The sequence below is a fragment of the Myripristis murdjan genome, chromosome 16 (genome assembly GCF_902150065.1).
Source record: "Myripristis murdjan chromosome 16, fMyrMur1.1, whole genome shotgun sequence".
NCBI classification, from domain to species: domain Eukaryota; kingdom Metazoa; phylum Chordata; class Actinopteri; order Holocentriformes; family Holocentridae; genus Myripristis; species Myripristis murdjan.
The window spans coordinates 18,818,901-18,833,594 of record NC_043995.1 but is presented as its reverse complement, the minus strand read 5'-3'; the positions used below and the strand labels follow the sequence as shown (position 1 = coordinate 18,833,594).

Here is a 14,694-nt window from a genome sequence, read left to right as displayed (position 1 = left end):
CCAGTCCCACGGTGAGCCCAGTTATTCTTAGTGAGCTCCCTCCATCCCGTTTGTTCGGAGGAACAGAGCAGCCTCCGCCACTATTACGGTGAATATTCAGATTAAAAAAATAAAAAAATAAATAAATAAAAACAACTTTGAACCCGTGTGTGTTATCCGCTCTGACTCCCATAACAAGATTTGATGGCACAATCAAGACCAGACTTCATGTTCAGGTGTTTGACATTGTAAGAGCTCCTTTGGATTTATTTGAGGCTGTAAGATGATCTGTACACTCTCATTGCATGCCTGAGGTGATTACCACAGCATCTGGTTGCCTCTATGTGTGTGTGTGTGTGTGTGTGTGTGTGTGTGTAAAGTGGTTGGAACAATCAGTGTAGTGAAATGACCCAGGCCAAGTGAGGACAGCAGCCACTGTGCATCTCATTTATTTCATCCATTCACACATTCCATCCAGAGCCACAGTTACCTCAGAGCCAAAATTGCATAACATTACCCCTTAAATTAAAATACATAAATAAAAGCCGTTGGAATATAAACAGATGCTGATGTACACATTCCAGCTTGCTAAATTACAGGCTGATTTATTACACTGACAATGTCTTTTGAATATTTCTCCAAAATGTTTATGAACAGAGGTCCTGCGCTTAATGGTGGTATCTAAGAGTTCTTCCTTTCCTGTAGAGGGATTGTTGTTTCTTTGCATAAAAGCAAGCAGGAATTGATTCTGACAGGGAGGCCAGGGCTGTCTGTTGTGGCTGTATACTATTTACAGGTCATTTCAACAAAACAGGAAACAATATCAATTGAAAAGCTGTTTTTTCTTTTTTAGACATTCAAATTCATTTAGTGTTCCCACAAAAGCAAACACACAGAGGAGAACAGAGGTGGTTCATTGTCCACACTGCCTTGCCTCCTTGATTAAACAATTAGCCCTTAGCCCTGTTGGTTCAGTCACAAAACAACCCTCTGAAAAGCAACATACAGTGGCTGGCGGGAAAGTACATGCTCATTTCTCAAACACACTCACAGGCACATGTGCACATACACACACACGCACACGTAGCACGCACACACACAAACACACACACAGTCTTTAGCCTCCTCCCTCAGTCTAAGTTTAGCCAACTCCAACCTAGCAGAACTCTTCACCTCGGACATGTGGAGCAGCCCGTTTTCTCCATCCAGAGGAGAAACTCTGAACTACATAGTTCTTCGGCTCTGACGGGTTTCACATTAAAAAGTCTCACCTCACGATTGTTTTTTGCAGTTATTTAAAAAAAATCATTTGTTTCAAGTAAAAGCGACAGATCACACACTTGTTCCATCTGCTCTGGACTTAAGCACCTTTTCATGACGGGTCAAAATAAAAAGGGAACTGCAACAGAATAGAGACACTAGATCCAATTCACAAACTGTACATTGTTAAGAAGCCTTAAAAAAGGTGCCTGCAGGTACTTTCTTTATCATTCAGAAAACAAACAAGATATAAATAAAGGAATCCATACGGCATAAGGTAAAACTCTCCTTCACGTTGACTTGTACTGTCCATGATGGAGAGAGATTTGGGGAGAGATGGGATCCCTCCAGCTGATGGCTTCCACTTGTTTCTCGTTTCTGTGCTGAAGCAGACCTCAACAGTTGAAATCTATTCTGGGCGGTTTCAAATGTCTCAAATGAGCGCTAATGACGCGGGAATTGAGGGACTCGTTAGGAGGAAGTGATTCCACATGGAGGCAAGCTTTATTCCTCATCAGCGTTCTTCAGCATCAGGATGGAGTTGTAGATCTTCAGAGCCGGGCCCAGCTTGATTGACAGGATCTTAACGATGTCTGCTTGGGTGAGAAGCAGGAAGGCCTCGCCATCTATTTGCTGAAGAGAGAGAGAGAGAGAGAGAGAGAGAGAGAGAGAAATTGGTATAGCTCTGTCACTGATTATCTAGACTTGAATGTGGCTCTACTTCCTAGATCAAAAATCTGTGACAAGGCAAACCGATTTTACAACATTCAAAAGAAATCTGCAGTGACGTGAACTGGTTAGTTGCAGAGTGTCTGAAGACATTACCTGGAGTTGTGAAATTGCAAAGTGTGATATTAAAAAATATGACTTCAGGCATTTCTCTTCAGCTGAACAGGGAACAGCACAAAGCATCGTAATCATGGCAGATTTCTGCAGAGAGGACCAGCTTGTCCAACTTTTGGAAGGGCAGCCTTCATTATACGGCTGCTGTTTAGTTACACAAATAAAAACAAACACATCCTACGCCGTTTGTGTAACTGAAAGCATCCTGGTGTGTCTGGTGAGTTACCTTGTCATTCATCAGATATGAGTTGGCCATCTTTAACCTAACGTTAATAAACAATGGCCATCAGCCAAAAAGGTAGCAAAGTTTGGGGTTTGTTTATAGTTATAGGCTATTCCAGTGCAGTAATTTTTTTGGTAAACAATGATTCTGATCAACAACCGATGAGACTAGCCACTTCTAGTATTCTGTATTCTTTGTCAAGTAATCATCTGTGGCATAAAGTCTTGATCTGAACGAGGCCTTAGCCTTGGTGCTGGGATGGAAAGAAGAAATATTGGTGTTTCAATTGGTTTCCTGGTTTGTTACCAAGTGCTTACCTCTGTTCTAAATGTAGCAGCATGCTCCTTACAACCTGGGAGTCCTTTGACGAAAGTGGCCACCTGACCGACACACAGACACAAGAGTCAGCAAACAGCTGCGGAAAAGCAGCAGCACACAGGTGGTTTACCACAGTAAATGGTTTCTTCATTAGCTAGCTGAACAACAGCCAGAGATGTGCTCTTTGAGAAATTATCCAACACACATGTTGGACTGCTGAATGTGGAGCATGTCACCTCTGTGTGTGTGAGCGTTACAAGTGTGTAAGCCTGTCTGACCTCTTCAGCGCTCCAAGTGGCTACTCTCTTGGCTGTCAGCCCCAGGACCTCAGGCAGCAGCTGGCAGTGTTTGTCCCAGCAGAGAGCCACCCGGTGGGGGGGAGAGGAGGAGATGCCAGGCGAAAACACAGACTCATGGAGAGCTTGTTGCAGCGAAATGGAGTCTGGAGAGGCTGGGGACAAAGACAGGGAACAGACAGAGTTACACAGAGGTGGAAATGGCACAGATGGCTCAAGAGCACAACATATGCCTCCTGTCCCATTTTAACACACATTCACATTTACCTTTACTATCGCCTATCTCCTCTTTGACATAGTGCATCTTCAGGTACTTGGGAACAGGAGCAGTCCTGCAGGAAGACAATACACCAGTTAAAAAGTTCCTGTATTAATACAAGACAACATTCTCTGCAATGAATTTCAGCAGCACAAACTAGTATGAGGGTATGAGAGTCAAGCAAAGAGTGACTGAACAACCTTTTAGGTCTGGCTCCATTGTGGCTTTGCTCAGTAGCTCCTCCCTGTGGCTCAGGCTGGCTGCTACGCCCAGAGCGCTCTGCTTCCACCGTCACAGGTTTCCTAGCAACACAGAAAAGCCCACTGTAACATACAGACCACTGGACAGAGTTGCAATAACACCGACAGCACCTCTCTTGGGAGTGCTGGTGGCTCTCAGAGTATTTTCATGCTGTGCGTCTGCAGACTGACAGGACAGTGCGTGTCAGCTCCACCTGTTGTTTTGGGAGTTGTCGACTCCTTCCGGTTGCTCTGGCGTGGTCGGGGTCTGTGTCGGGGTGATGGCATGAGGATCGGGACGTCTTCCACGGGGATGAGGTCCGCTGAGGGTCAGAGGTCGCTCTCCACTGAGACGGTCTGGTAGTAAGCCCTCCTTGTTCAGGTTCATCTCTGAGTATGGACAGCTCACCTGACTGCACACACAGACACAAACACTTCACAACAGTTCTGACCAGCTGGACCTAAAACAAACATGCATCTCACAAGCATTCATTTCATAACTGTGCAATATTGATATTCAATAATGAAACATCTCACAAAAAAGGAAGAAAAAGCAACTAAAATCACGTGAAATAGCTCACCAGCTCCCACTCTTACACACACAAACAACTAATCTACTCTGCTGGGAGCCCACACGAGTGCTACTGACATTTAAATACAAACAGACTCTCTTCTCCCTCTGTGCTCACTGCATTCCACAGCTCCCAAAACATTCATGTAAAGTAAGAGGAGATGAAATTTTAATGATCACTGAGGGGAGATTCTGATCTAGTGGCAACAAATTGTAATAGGATACAGCAAAGAAAGCTAGAATAGAAATAAAATGTGGCAAATGATGATTAAATAAACACAGAGAATAAACAGTTTAAATCAAAAAGCATGCTATGAAGAATCTATAAATGACATTCTGTAACAGTTATGGATTACATTACAGCCGTGCATAAAGTAACAGCAAGTTAAAGAGTAAATGCAAAATATGTGTAATAGGAAGAAATTTATATATGAAGTAGGATATATAAGGAAAATAATAAATACGTAGACCGTACACCAGTGAGGAATGTAATACATAACACAGAGAGAAAGAAATAATGAGAAACAAAGCCTGTGAAAGCACAAAAGAGAGTGTGTGTTACTAACGTGTAGTGGGTCCCATAGCGAGGTCCTCTGATGTGGCCAACCCCATTGCAACCTGGGGTAGGACAACCTTGTCCTGGGGCACTCGCTAAATCAGTGGAGCCTAAAACACACACACACACACACACACACAAACATGGGAGTCTTAATAATCTATGCAAACTGTAGGACCATTTCCATTTTGACTTTATTACAGATTCCTCCCACTCCAGAAGTTAGACGAAGGCAGAGGCAAACTGTGCTGACTCATCCATTGAAATTAAAATTTTTGGATCCGTCTCCAGTAGAACCTCAGCCGACCTCACTGACTAACAGGCTTTCACAGAGCACAGACAGAGAGAGTGTGACAGTGAGTGTGTGTCTCACCATTAGGGTGCTGTAGTGGGTGTCCGGTTTTTTGACACCACCCCACTGGGTGCAGGTCAGGGCAGTCGGTGTCCACCCAGTAGTCATACTCTTTACTCCAGCCATCAAAATGGATCTGGGTCAGAGGAAAGGAAAGCAAAGCAAGCTTATTAGACAAACTGATCACACAGCCAAATGAAAAAACATCTCAGCAGGGGAGTCCTGTACCTTCAGCCGGTGGTCCTCTGTGTCGGCTATAGTTGCAACACGGATCAGCATAGGGTTCCTCTTATCGACCGCCTCCAGCTTCATCCCAACGTGGAAGCCATGCGGAGGCCGCTGTGAAAGGCAGGGCAGAACAATGACCATGTGACTATGTCTGGAGTAGTGGGATACATTTGATTAATCATGGGGGGTGTGTGTGAGTGTGTCGCACCGGTTTGAAGGCTCGGGCAGGAGCAGCTTGTGTCCCAGTCTCCTCAAGGTATTTTTCCCATGCGAAGCTCTTGGGGTGCTTATATTCTGAGACAGGAAGAGAGGATACAGCAAATCTGTCACTCACTGTAGACAAGACACACTGGAGCAGCTATATAGGACATTATACAGCCTGCCAAGATAATTTATCCACTGTGGAAAAATTAGGATGAAATTACAAGGCTTATGAGGACATATATACTGTAATTCAGTGTTGTTCTTTGTCACAATTACTATTTGACAGATCTGAGAAATGTGGCAGGTACTTTCCACAAGGAAATCCATCTTTTGCACAAGCAGCGAAAAACATCTTATCAAGCCATTATCTTCAATAATGTCATATCCTGTATTTGTTGGGCCCTATAATTACAATGGTTTGATGACCCAAACCTGTTCTGATGTATGCCTTACCAGCTGGAGTGGTGAGGGTTAGTTCATTATCTTCACAAAACCCCACAGGATGGATGTATGGACTGCTAGCATCACACCTTGACACAGGAACAATATCACGGGTGAGGTGGCACATAATCACAGCAAATCCTAAAATATCCAATGTCCTAACCCTCATTCTGTTTCACACCACACACACACACACACACACACGCGCACATAAACAGCAGCATGTGGTAGGGCTCTCACCAGTAATCGTATGTGTCATCCCAGTTGTCAAAATGGATGAGCAATCGGTTGTCGACGACAGCAGCAATGGTTGCTACACAGATCAAGGATGGGTTCTTCCTGTCAACCGCCTCCAGTTTCATCCCCGCGCGGAATCCAGATGGAGTCACAGACTGATTTTAAAAAAATAATAAAAGCACAGACACATAGAGCCTATGAGTGCTCAATGCACACAGAAAACCCCAAACAGATTTAGCAACCATCTGATAACTTTGCGACACGCACAAAAACACATATGCATACTTAATACTCACTGTGTTGAGGCTCTTGAAGAGGTGTTTGGGGGCCAGCTGACCCCTGCAGTTCTTCACATACATGCTCCAGTTAAACTCCCCCTCCTTACAACCTACAAATCAAACATTCTCAGAGGGGTTGTGGCCAATCTCTAGTTCCAGCTTTCATCTCTGATTCAGTGTGTGTCTGTTTTTTTTTTTTTTTTTTTTTTTAATTCTGGGTACATGGTTGGACTGTATCTGAGTACCTTTGGGCAGCAGCAGCTTGTGTCCCATCTTCTCACACCAGCCAGCTGGCTTCACATCCCATGTGTCAGCGTTGACCCAGAAGTCGTAGCATTCTGGGTAGCCATCAAAGTGAAGCCTTACCCTATACCCTTGGATCTGAAAGGCAGGGAGGTGGCGGCATAGAGGCAAGAAAACAGAGAGGAGGAATCAGTTGAAGTACTGAAATGTAAACAAGGATGAAGTACTGCCCCTTGCCAACCCATAGCTGCACGTCTGCACCCCTACCTCTGCGACGGTGAGAACACAAAACAGAGACGGGTGACAGGGGTCGAGTCCCTCCAGCTTCATTCCAACCTTAAAGCCGTTCCTGCTCTGAGGAAACGACTGATGCTGCAAGACAAATAGACACCATAATGCACTTTGATGTAAAAGGAACCGGCTAAAGCAAAGCGCCTGGCTCTAGAGATGTTTGTGTTTCAATACCTCTTTAAACAATTTAACAGGGGCTGCTATAGCTCTCTCCTCCTCCAGGTATGCAGGCCAGCTCCATGTCCGCTTCTTAGTGGGCGGGGCAGTCACTGGAGATACGGGGGGAAATAAGATCACCAGTAAGTTTGTAAACAAACTCATCCATCATTATTTACATTACTCCAATATTCTGTTAGAGCTGGTGCATGGTGACATCCATCAGTCCACACACATTTCCATTCCAGTTATGAGAAACATGGATGATATATCTGGGATACAGCAACAGCATCAGGGACACAGAGGCATTCACACCTCTCACTGGGTTTTATGCATAATCTTATTCAGTTTTTGTTAGCTCAGTTTACAGCAACATTCTGTAAATTCTCTTTTATCATGGAAACACATAAAACCAGACTATAAGAGATTAAAAATGTCAGCCTGAACTTGATGTATTACCCAAAATACTGTGTGCAACTAATGACAACAGTCACACACACACACACACACACACACACACACACACACACACACACACACACACACAGTAACCCCCCTCCTCCTCACAGTGGCAGTATTGTAACATACCCAGCCTGGCGATTTTGGCAGCTCGCCTGCCTTTTGAGGCCTTGGCCTTTTCCTATAAGAGGAGAAACAAAAGAACATCTCAATAAATAGCACAACACACATTTTCTTCAGTTTTTTTAATTGCCCTCCTCATATTTTAGGGGAGTAGTGATAGGCAAAGTACAGTAAGAGCCATGTTATTTACAAGCCATGTTAAAAAGAATGCAACACTGGTATTGGGTGATCATGCTCAATTTTTATCTTATGCCATAGTACTTTAATACTTAAGACCTCAGTAATTACAATGTAAATAAAATGAATGATGTAAACATCTGTAATGAGGGACAATATTGAACATCTGAGAGTCCTGTAGCTCTATGGAGCTAAACACCGCTAATGACTACCGCACAGTATCATTACCTCTTCTTCCTCTTGGTTGTCTTCCTCCTCATCACCAGAATCCATGTAGATCTTCCTCTTTCTGCGCACTCGTTTACCCAACCTTTCACCTTCTACTGCTTGACTCTCCCTTGCTTCCCCTGGAGAAGACCTGTGGGGACAATTTGGCTTACAATAGAACAACAGACCCAATAATCCAATGGACGAGAGGGAGGGATTAACAAATTACAAGTGTCAGTTTACCTGCCGCTGGAAGGCTGGGCACAAATGGAGCTGCAGAATTTACCCTGCAGGAGGGTATCTCTGGGAACATGGCCACCACAGGCCCTGCACCGCGCCAGCTCTGCATTGGGGCCCATATCTGCGCTGGAGCCAACCTCCACACTGGGACCAACCTCCACACTGGGGCCTTCCATACTGGGGCCCTCCTCTAGAGACAAAAGTACAGGACCAGCGGCTAGAGAATAGAGCAGAAGACACAGGTAGAATATAAACAATAAACACCAGAGGCCTTTCTCATGACAGTACTGTGAGTATTAAGTGAGTGCTGTTATTGCCTTACCTTGAGAAGACCCTGGCTGACTATGATTGGCTGGAGCTGTCGCTGTGCCAGTGTCTGATTGGCCCTCTGGCGGAGGAGTGGGACTGTGAGATGGAGCTGGGTCCAAGGTCTCCGAGTTAGGCTCTGCCTCCTGCCCTTTGACCTCTGAGTCTGTGACAATTTCCAGAGTCCCAAACTCTGTCATGCGGAACTGAAAAACAGAAAAAAAAGCATATATATGTATCTTTTTTTCGGCAAATACTGCAACAAGTATACATGCATTCACATAATAAGAGATGTTCTCCCTCACAAACAAATTTCTCATGTACCCTGATGTCACTGCCGGGCAGTGTAGCAATACCATCCTTCCAATCCAAAGCACCCATCATGTCAAATTCGGCTCCCTGGGAGGGGCCGTCACTGGGGGGAGTGTCTGTCATTTCTCCTTCTCTGCTATTCTCAACACCTGAAATGAAATAATAAGTGTCATCGAAGTCAACAAAAACAAATGTTACAAAAGCATTAAAAGGCCAAAGATGTCACCAAATCCTCAAATTAAGTGTTTTAAGTCCATATCTGCTCTGCCTCATCATTTCGATTGTGCTTGATGTGCTTTGCCCAGCGGTTTCCATTTCCGCTCTCAGTTTTGAAAGTGATGAAAAAAAAAAAAAAAAAAAACAACTACACAACAAAATTTACCTGCACTTGTAAATTGTGCCTTGCGCCGCATCACCACTAGAGGGAGACTGTGTGCTGGCTTGCAGGATACACCATGCACTTCGATTACATACAAAACAGTCAATAATAATATTGTTTTGCAGGTCAACTAACGGGGAAATACGTGCACAAACGGTCCCATCAGAGTGAACCTTCACCACGGTCATTGACTAACACGAAGAAAGATGTGTCAACTTGAAGTTAACGACACAAGTTCATCTTTTCCTTGTTTTAACAGTATCTCTTAAAATCGGCTGTTTGCCCGATAACGAACAACCGAGGTGGCCAACTGTTTATCAATTTTAAGGAGAACATTGTTTTCTGCACTGACTGAACAAACTTAAACGCGTTTTAATCCAACTAAGATTACGATATAACGTTTTAGTCCTGACGCATGTTCAACACTGAATTTAGGTAATATTCTCCACAGGGTGGGTGGTTATAACCATGTGAAAAGTAAGAAATAACCCGAGCTACTCGATCGTGACCAAGTTACACTTGGCACTTAACACCTCAGTTTTATTCTAGCCATAAATAAAGTGTATGTAAGAGCGCCCATGATTAGCATTCGTCTTATACAAAATGGCGGAGCATAGGAAGAGGCCACCAACACGTTTAAACTATGTAAATTACTAAAGTTACCTATTTAAACAAATCACACAACGCCGCTACGTGTCGAACAGGAGCTAATGCGTGCTATGTAATTTCCTGACTTAGTGTTTTCCTTCACTCTGAGCATTTTCTTTACTTTCCCCTTGTCACGGAATGTCAGCCCAGGTTGCTAGCCAGTGCTGGCAGAAAAGCTAGCAGCCAGCTAGCCGCTCCTTGCTAGCAGCTCCACTCCGTTCAAATGAACCGGTGATGGCTAGACGACTAGCCGTAGCATTGTGACTGGATGTAGCGAGCTAAGGACAATCTGCAATAAATAAGTTTCCCGGTCAATAACAATAGAAAAACGCGTTTCACAAAACGTCAATATTCCGCACAAGGCGACACACGCTCGGAATAACACTGCGTTATTGTTAAGAGCTTCAACATTGTTGCTTGATTAATTTCTTCAATAGAAACTTGAAAAAAAAAAAAAAAAACGATTTATTCTCGCCGTTTGAAATCAGAGTGGAAATAATGAGAGCTAACGCTTACCGGGAAAACGAACGCCGTTTTTTCAAATTTTGCTGCTGTTAATGGCAATTAATGAGCATTAACGTCTGTATTGTTTCAAAATTATGGAACTCACCTCGTTTCTGTTTTAACTCTATTTAGAGCTGGATAGAAGGATGCGCATGCGTGCAAGATGCGCTGCCTGACAACTTTGGATCTCGGAAAACTTCAGTACTATCGATGGTCAATACAGGCCTGAGTATTGATACGATCAGCTCAGTTCAGCGCTAACCTGTGGGACTCCTTGGAGGTTTTGCGCTTGTTTTTGATCGTGCACACGCAGCATTGTGTGTGTATTAACACGCAGACGTGTAACAATGTGCCAAGGGAGCGCATGGACCGCAGTGTCTGAATAATGTTGTGGAGCGTTTCCCCGTGGCCAAAGTGACAGTCGGACTGTTTTTGTTTGCAGTTTTTCCCCATTTGCCCCCCTTCAAACTGTATCTTGCAGCGGGTACACCCACACCACGGGAGAAATGTGATTTGTAAACGCCCTTACCTCAGGGTAAAAAAAAGCACCGAGGCCCACAAGATAACCTGAATTTAAACTGCACAATCAAAATGTCTTAAATGTGTTGCAGCACCGGTATGCAGCCTGGTTGCCTTTGCACGTCCATCTCTAACATCTGCGGCCATGCGGTTATGAATGTGGCGCTCATCGGTGGAGAATGTCGTCCATGTGAATAAACTTAGATGTACCAAGCTTACTTTCGACCACGCCTAACGAAAAATCACTATAACATTCAAAAAACACTCCTGTAGGGACTGTGATATTCAATAGTGAGTTACAGTGATCTTGCTGCATTTGATGGTATTTGTTTACCCTGTCTCTTAATGGTATTTAAATAATCTGCTTACACATAGTTTATTGTTCTGCCGTGCCATTTCCTTAGCATTTAACAAAAAAAAATGACCACAGGATTACAACCAGTTCGTCATTGTGAGGGACTTTTAAAGGAATCGGCGATGCAAGTGGCTGCTGGTCGGCCAAAAACTTGCCACGTTTTACCAAAATGCCACTAACCTGTTTAGTAGTCTATTTATTCATCCATACAGGGAGGGGCTAGTCACTCTGAATAATTGACTACAAAGAGTGTCAGTGGCTATTTATCCATGAATTTGTCGACACACCGGCCTGTTGCTGTAAATACACGACTCAAGACACACCAAGCGGTAAATATCAGTGGCAAATCTCTTATCTGCCGCCCAACAGGTAAAGAACAGATCTTATTTCAGTCAACAAGGCCGCCCTGATATGAGTACGGCTGATGGCTATAAAATCACATCGCTGTATCAAAACCGGGGGTTTGTTCTCCTGCTCGTCGCTAGATGGCGGTATAAGTCTAAACTCTGAGGGATTAACAGGGTCGCAGCCTGCTGCAATCTCGATTGTTTGCAATATAACATCAAATGCAAACCATGAGATGGCATTCAAAGGCAAAGTGGTCGATTCCAAGGTAAGGAAATAATCAAATGTGCAGGGATTCAAGCCGCCGCCTCCTATCGACTCCGACCAGGCGTTTTGTAAACTGGCAGGCTGTCGGGTTCGAGTGCTGCAAAGTCATGTGCGATTAAAAAAAAATCACAAACGAAGAGAAATATGACAGAGTACATGTTGTCCATAGTGTAAGATGACTGACTTTTGTTATACGGGGTTTTCATGTAGTGTAATGTAGAGACATAGGTTTTTTATGCAGCAGATCAGGTTTAGCAGTGGAGTCGCTGTCTGCTTGCGTACCTAAAGGCGCACATCCCTCCCACTGCATGTACCGAGCCTACAGTGGGTAGGTCTGCACAGCTCCAGGTTTGTGGTTAGTTTTATTGCGTTACGTGCAAAATATGTGGATCTAGGGTGCCTATTGGACAGACCAGGTCCTATTGTGAATACTCTCTCTCTCTCTCTCTCTCTCTCTCTCTCTCTCTCTCTCTCTCTCTCTCTCTCTCTCTCTCTTTCAGACCGTGCTCATCCATCTGCTGCTCTGTCTACTAATTTTTTATTCTCTCTACTACATGATTGGAAGTGTGTGTTTTGGTGCCTTCAGGTAAGGCTCTCTTTTTCTCGCCTTCTTTCTTTTTCTCACACATACACACCCTTATTTGGCCTCAAACCTTGACCATCCAGAGAATTAAGAAACAAGCTCACAAGTCGTCAAAGTCTCATGTCTTCATCATGGTCAGGTCTATTAACAGTCTGTTAACGGAGACTTTATTCACCTGATGACAGGAGTTCAGGTAAGAGCTCAGGTCACTTACAAATGGCCGTTTGTTAAAAATTGTTACTATCACTAAAGAACCAATTCTGTCTTTCAATATGGAGAAAGTTAATCACGCCTTCATTACATCACAACTGGACTATTGCAGCTCCCCTCAATTAGGCCTTCCCCAGTCTTCATTAACTCACCTGCAGATGGTCCAAAATGCAGCTGCAAGGATGTTGATTGAAACCAAAAAGTGCAAGCATATCACCCCAGTCCACGCCTCTGTTCATGGGCTTCCCGTCCTTTTTAGAATTCAGCTTAAGACTTTGTTGTTTGCTCTCAAGACTCTTAATGGTCGGACCCTGTCTTAAATTACAGACCTTTTTCACTGGCACCCAGGCCCGTCCCATGGTCACAACTAAAACTGAAAGGTGACAGAGCTTTTGCAGTTGCTGCCTCTATTGTGGAACAGTCGCATTTAGATATTAGATTTGCTTCCTCCATCTCTGGATTTTAATCAGTGCGAAAGACACATTTTTATTGACTAGCCTTTTTGGCCCTCTAACCTTCCCATCTGTTGTCGTGTATACAATTCAGTTTAAATGTGCTCTAGAAATAAACTTTACTTGCTTTATTTACTATTTACTTCATACTTACAGTGGACAGCTCCCATGAACCTTCCTTCTTTTGGTGTTTGTCTCTGGTTCCCATGTCTCTTTCAGGTTGGATCATTTTGATGGCCTCATTCCATTTGACTTTAAGACTGAGCCTGCTGAATCTAACTCCAAATACCTGGGTGAGCACGCGCACACAGACACCAAGATGAACAATGATTCTGAACTTTTGCCCGGCTCAGTCTTTTCCTGTTGTTTTGTTCTCCCTCAGTAAACCTCCTGTCCTTGGAGCTCACCTACTTCTGCAGCGGCTTGCTGTTTGCTGCAGTGGTGAGGAGGCGGGTCTGGGACTATGCCCTCACTGTCACTCTTCTGCATATTCTTATCACCAGCTTAGGTGAACACAAACGCACACAGACACACACATGCATACATCGATCCACACAAGGTTTATGCAGCTTAATGACATGTTTTGTTTTGGGGGTTTTTTTTTTAACATGAAATGCCTGTTGCAGTTATGTTGGAGTTTCCTATGGTGTGGCAGTGGTGGCTGGCTTTAGGTAAGACACACATTATTATTATCTCAAGCTCAGATTATTGAATTCAACTTTATTATACCAACTGTCATTAATTTATCTCGAAATTTTTGCTATTGTTGTTCCACAGGTAGCGGCTTGTTTCTGATGATCTGCAATGGTCAACTAATAGCTTACTTCACCTGTCAGAGTGAGCAGAGTTACCCCTCTTTCAGCAGCTACTGATCTCCATCTGTGTCTATTTATCTATCTATCTATCTGGATAGATGAAACTTTTTGTGCCTGGAGTTGCTCTTACATTCTCTGAGGTGAAGGGTTTTATCTGTTTTTGTTATTTAAAACGACTTTGACAGAAAATGAAATGTGTTCTCTCGCCGTCAAGCATAAAAGTCGGGGCCGCCTTGTGGAAAAAGATTTGCAAAAAGTGCGACCATCATCCTGTTTGGAATATAAATGCCGCACAAAGACTCTTTTTCCCTGTTTCAGGCGGCGGTGCACTTTGCCTCTGTCACTATGCAGAACTTAAAGGCCGCCTGTGACACTTCACATTTGTATGCCCAGAGAGGCTATGGTAACTCGGCTGTGAATGTAATGTAATAAGCTCAGATGTAATCTTGGGAAGTTGCAATACATGTGTCTGTTATGTTTACGGTGCAATTGTAAATTGTAAATCAAATAAACCACTTTGTTTTCCATCTTTATTGTCTCATCTTGTGACACATCAGCTAGTGAGGATATGTGAAATAGTGACCAGCCTATTCCATGTTACAATAAATGTACAAATTGATTTAATGACATACAATCTTATATTAGTGTCCCAATAACAGTAATAATTTATAAGTGTTACCAAATACACACACATAGTGAAACATACAATGTGGTGTTAGTGTAAGAAAGAATTGTTCGCAAACGCGTTATATAATTTAATTTAATTAAATAATTGAAAACTTAAAACTAAATATTTAAACAAATGTGTACCCATAGGCT

General features: G+C 43.5%; 2 protein-coding genes across 9 annotated transcripts; one reads left to right on the top strand and one right to left on the bottom strand.

The window, feature by feature from the left end:
* Window positions 1–412: 412 nt before the first annotated feature.
* On the bottom strand, window positions 413–11,405 carry l3mbtl1b (L3MBTL histone methyl-lysine binding protein 1b). Of its 5 annotated transcripts, none has more exons than XM_030072787.1 (22): window positions 11,384–11,405; window positions 8,811–8,947; window positions 8,503–8,692; window positions 8,184–8,397; window positions 7,962–8,091; window positions 7,563–7,614; window positions 6,993–7,087; window positions 6,795–6,899; window positions 6,530–6,665; window positions 6,303–6,394; window positions 6,010–6,161; window positions 5,782–5,858; window positions 5,333–5,418; window positions 5,125–5,235; window positions 4,918–5,032; window positions 4,555–4,654; window positions 3,633–3,830; window positions 3,379–3,480; window positions 3,187–3,251; window positions 2,902–3,074; window positions 2,623–2,685; window positions 413–1,872 (listed from the first exon to the last, which is right to left on the bottom strand). In XM_030072787.1, the coding sequence occupies exons 2-22, from the start codon at window positions 8,919–8,921 to the stop codon at window positions 1,744–1,746; spliced, it is 2,496 nt and encodes an 831-aa protein (XP_029928647.1). In that variant the 5' UTR covers window positions 8,922–8,947; window positions 11,384–11,405; the 3' UTR covers window positions 413–1,743. The 5 variants fall into 5 exon arrangements, with proteins under 5 accessions (XP_029928647.1, XP_029928645.1, XP_029928644.1 ...); XM_030072785.1 differs by lacking the exon at window positions 11,384–11,405 and adding an exon at window positions 10,859–10,883; XM_030072784.1 differs by lacking the exon at window positions 11,384–11,405 and adding an exon at window positions 10,436–10,743.
* Window positions 11,389–14,403, top strand: LOC115374065 (transmembrane protein 244-like). Of its 4 annotated transcripts, none has more exons than XM_030072791.1 (6): window positions 11,389–11,532; window positions 12,316–12,401; window positions 13,280–13,353; window positions 13,443–13,568; window positions 13,687–13,731; window positions 13,838–14,403. In XM_030072791.1, the coding sequence occupies exons 1-6, from the start codon at window positions 11,473–11,475 to the stop codon at window positions 13,930–13,932; spliced, it is 486 nt and encodes a 161-aa protein (XP_029928651.1). In that variant the 5' UTR covers window positions 11,389–11,472; the 3' UTR covers window positions 13,933–14,403. The 4 variants fall into 4 exon arrangements, with proteins under 4 accessions (XP_029928651.1, XP_029928653.1, XP_029928654.1 ...); XM_030072793.1 differs by lacking the exon at window positions 11,389–11,532 and adding an exon at window positions 11,671–11,816; XM_030072794.1 differs by lacking the exon at window positions 11,389–11,532 and adding an exon at window positions 11,855–12,163.
* The last annotated feature ends 291 nt before the right edge of the window (window positions 14,404–14,694 follow it).

What these genes read in the sequence shown, in the direction of transcription:
- l3mbtl1b (XM_030072782.1), bottom strand. Translation starts at nt 9,211, where the DNA reads ATGCGGCGCAAGGCACAATTTACAAGTGCAG. An exon ending in GGCACAATTTACAAGTGCAG is followed by an intron (nt 8,948 to 9,180) that starts GTAAATTTTGTT and finishes ATTTCATTTCAG; the next exon opens with GTGTTGAGAATAGCAGAGAA. An exon ending in AATGGAGCCAGACCTAAAAG is followed by an intron (nt 3,252 to 3,378) that starts GTTGTTCAGTCA and finishes GTCTTCCTGCAG; the next exon opens with GACTGCTCCTGTTCCCAAGT.
- LOC115374065 (XM_030072791.1), top strand. Translation starts at nt 11,473, where the DNA reads ATGAATTTGTCGACACACCGGCCTGTTGCTGTAAATACACGACTCAAG. An exon ending in GTGTGTTTTGGTGCCTTCAG is followed by an intron (nt 12,402 to 13,279) that starts GTAAGGCTCTCT and finishes TGTCTCTTTCAG; the next exon opens with GTTGGATCATTTTGATGGCC. An exon ending in TATTCTTATCACCAGCTTAG is followed by an intron (nt 13,569 to 13,686) that starts GTGAACACAAAC and finishes TGCCTGTTGCAG; the next exon opens with TTATGTTGGAGTTTCCTATG.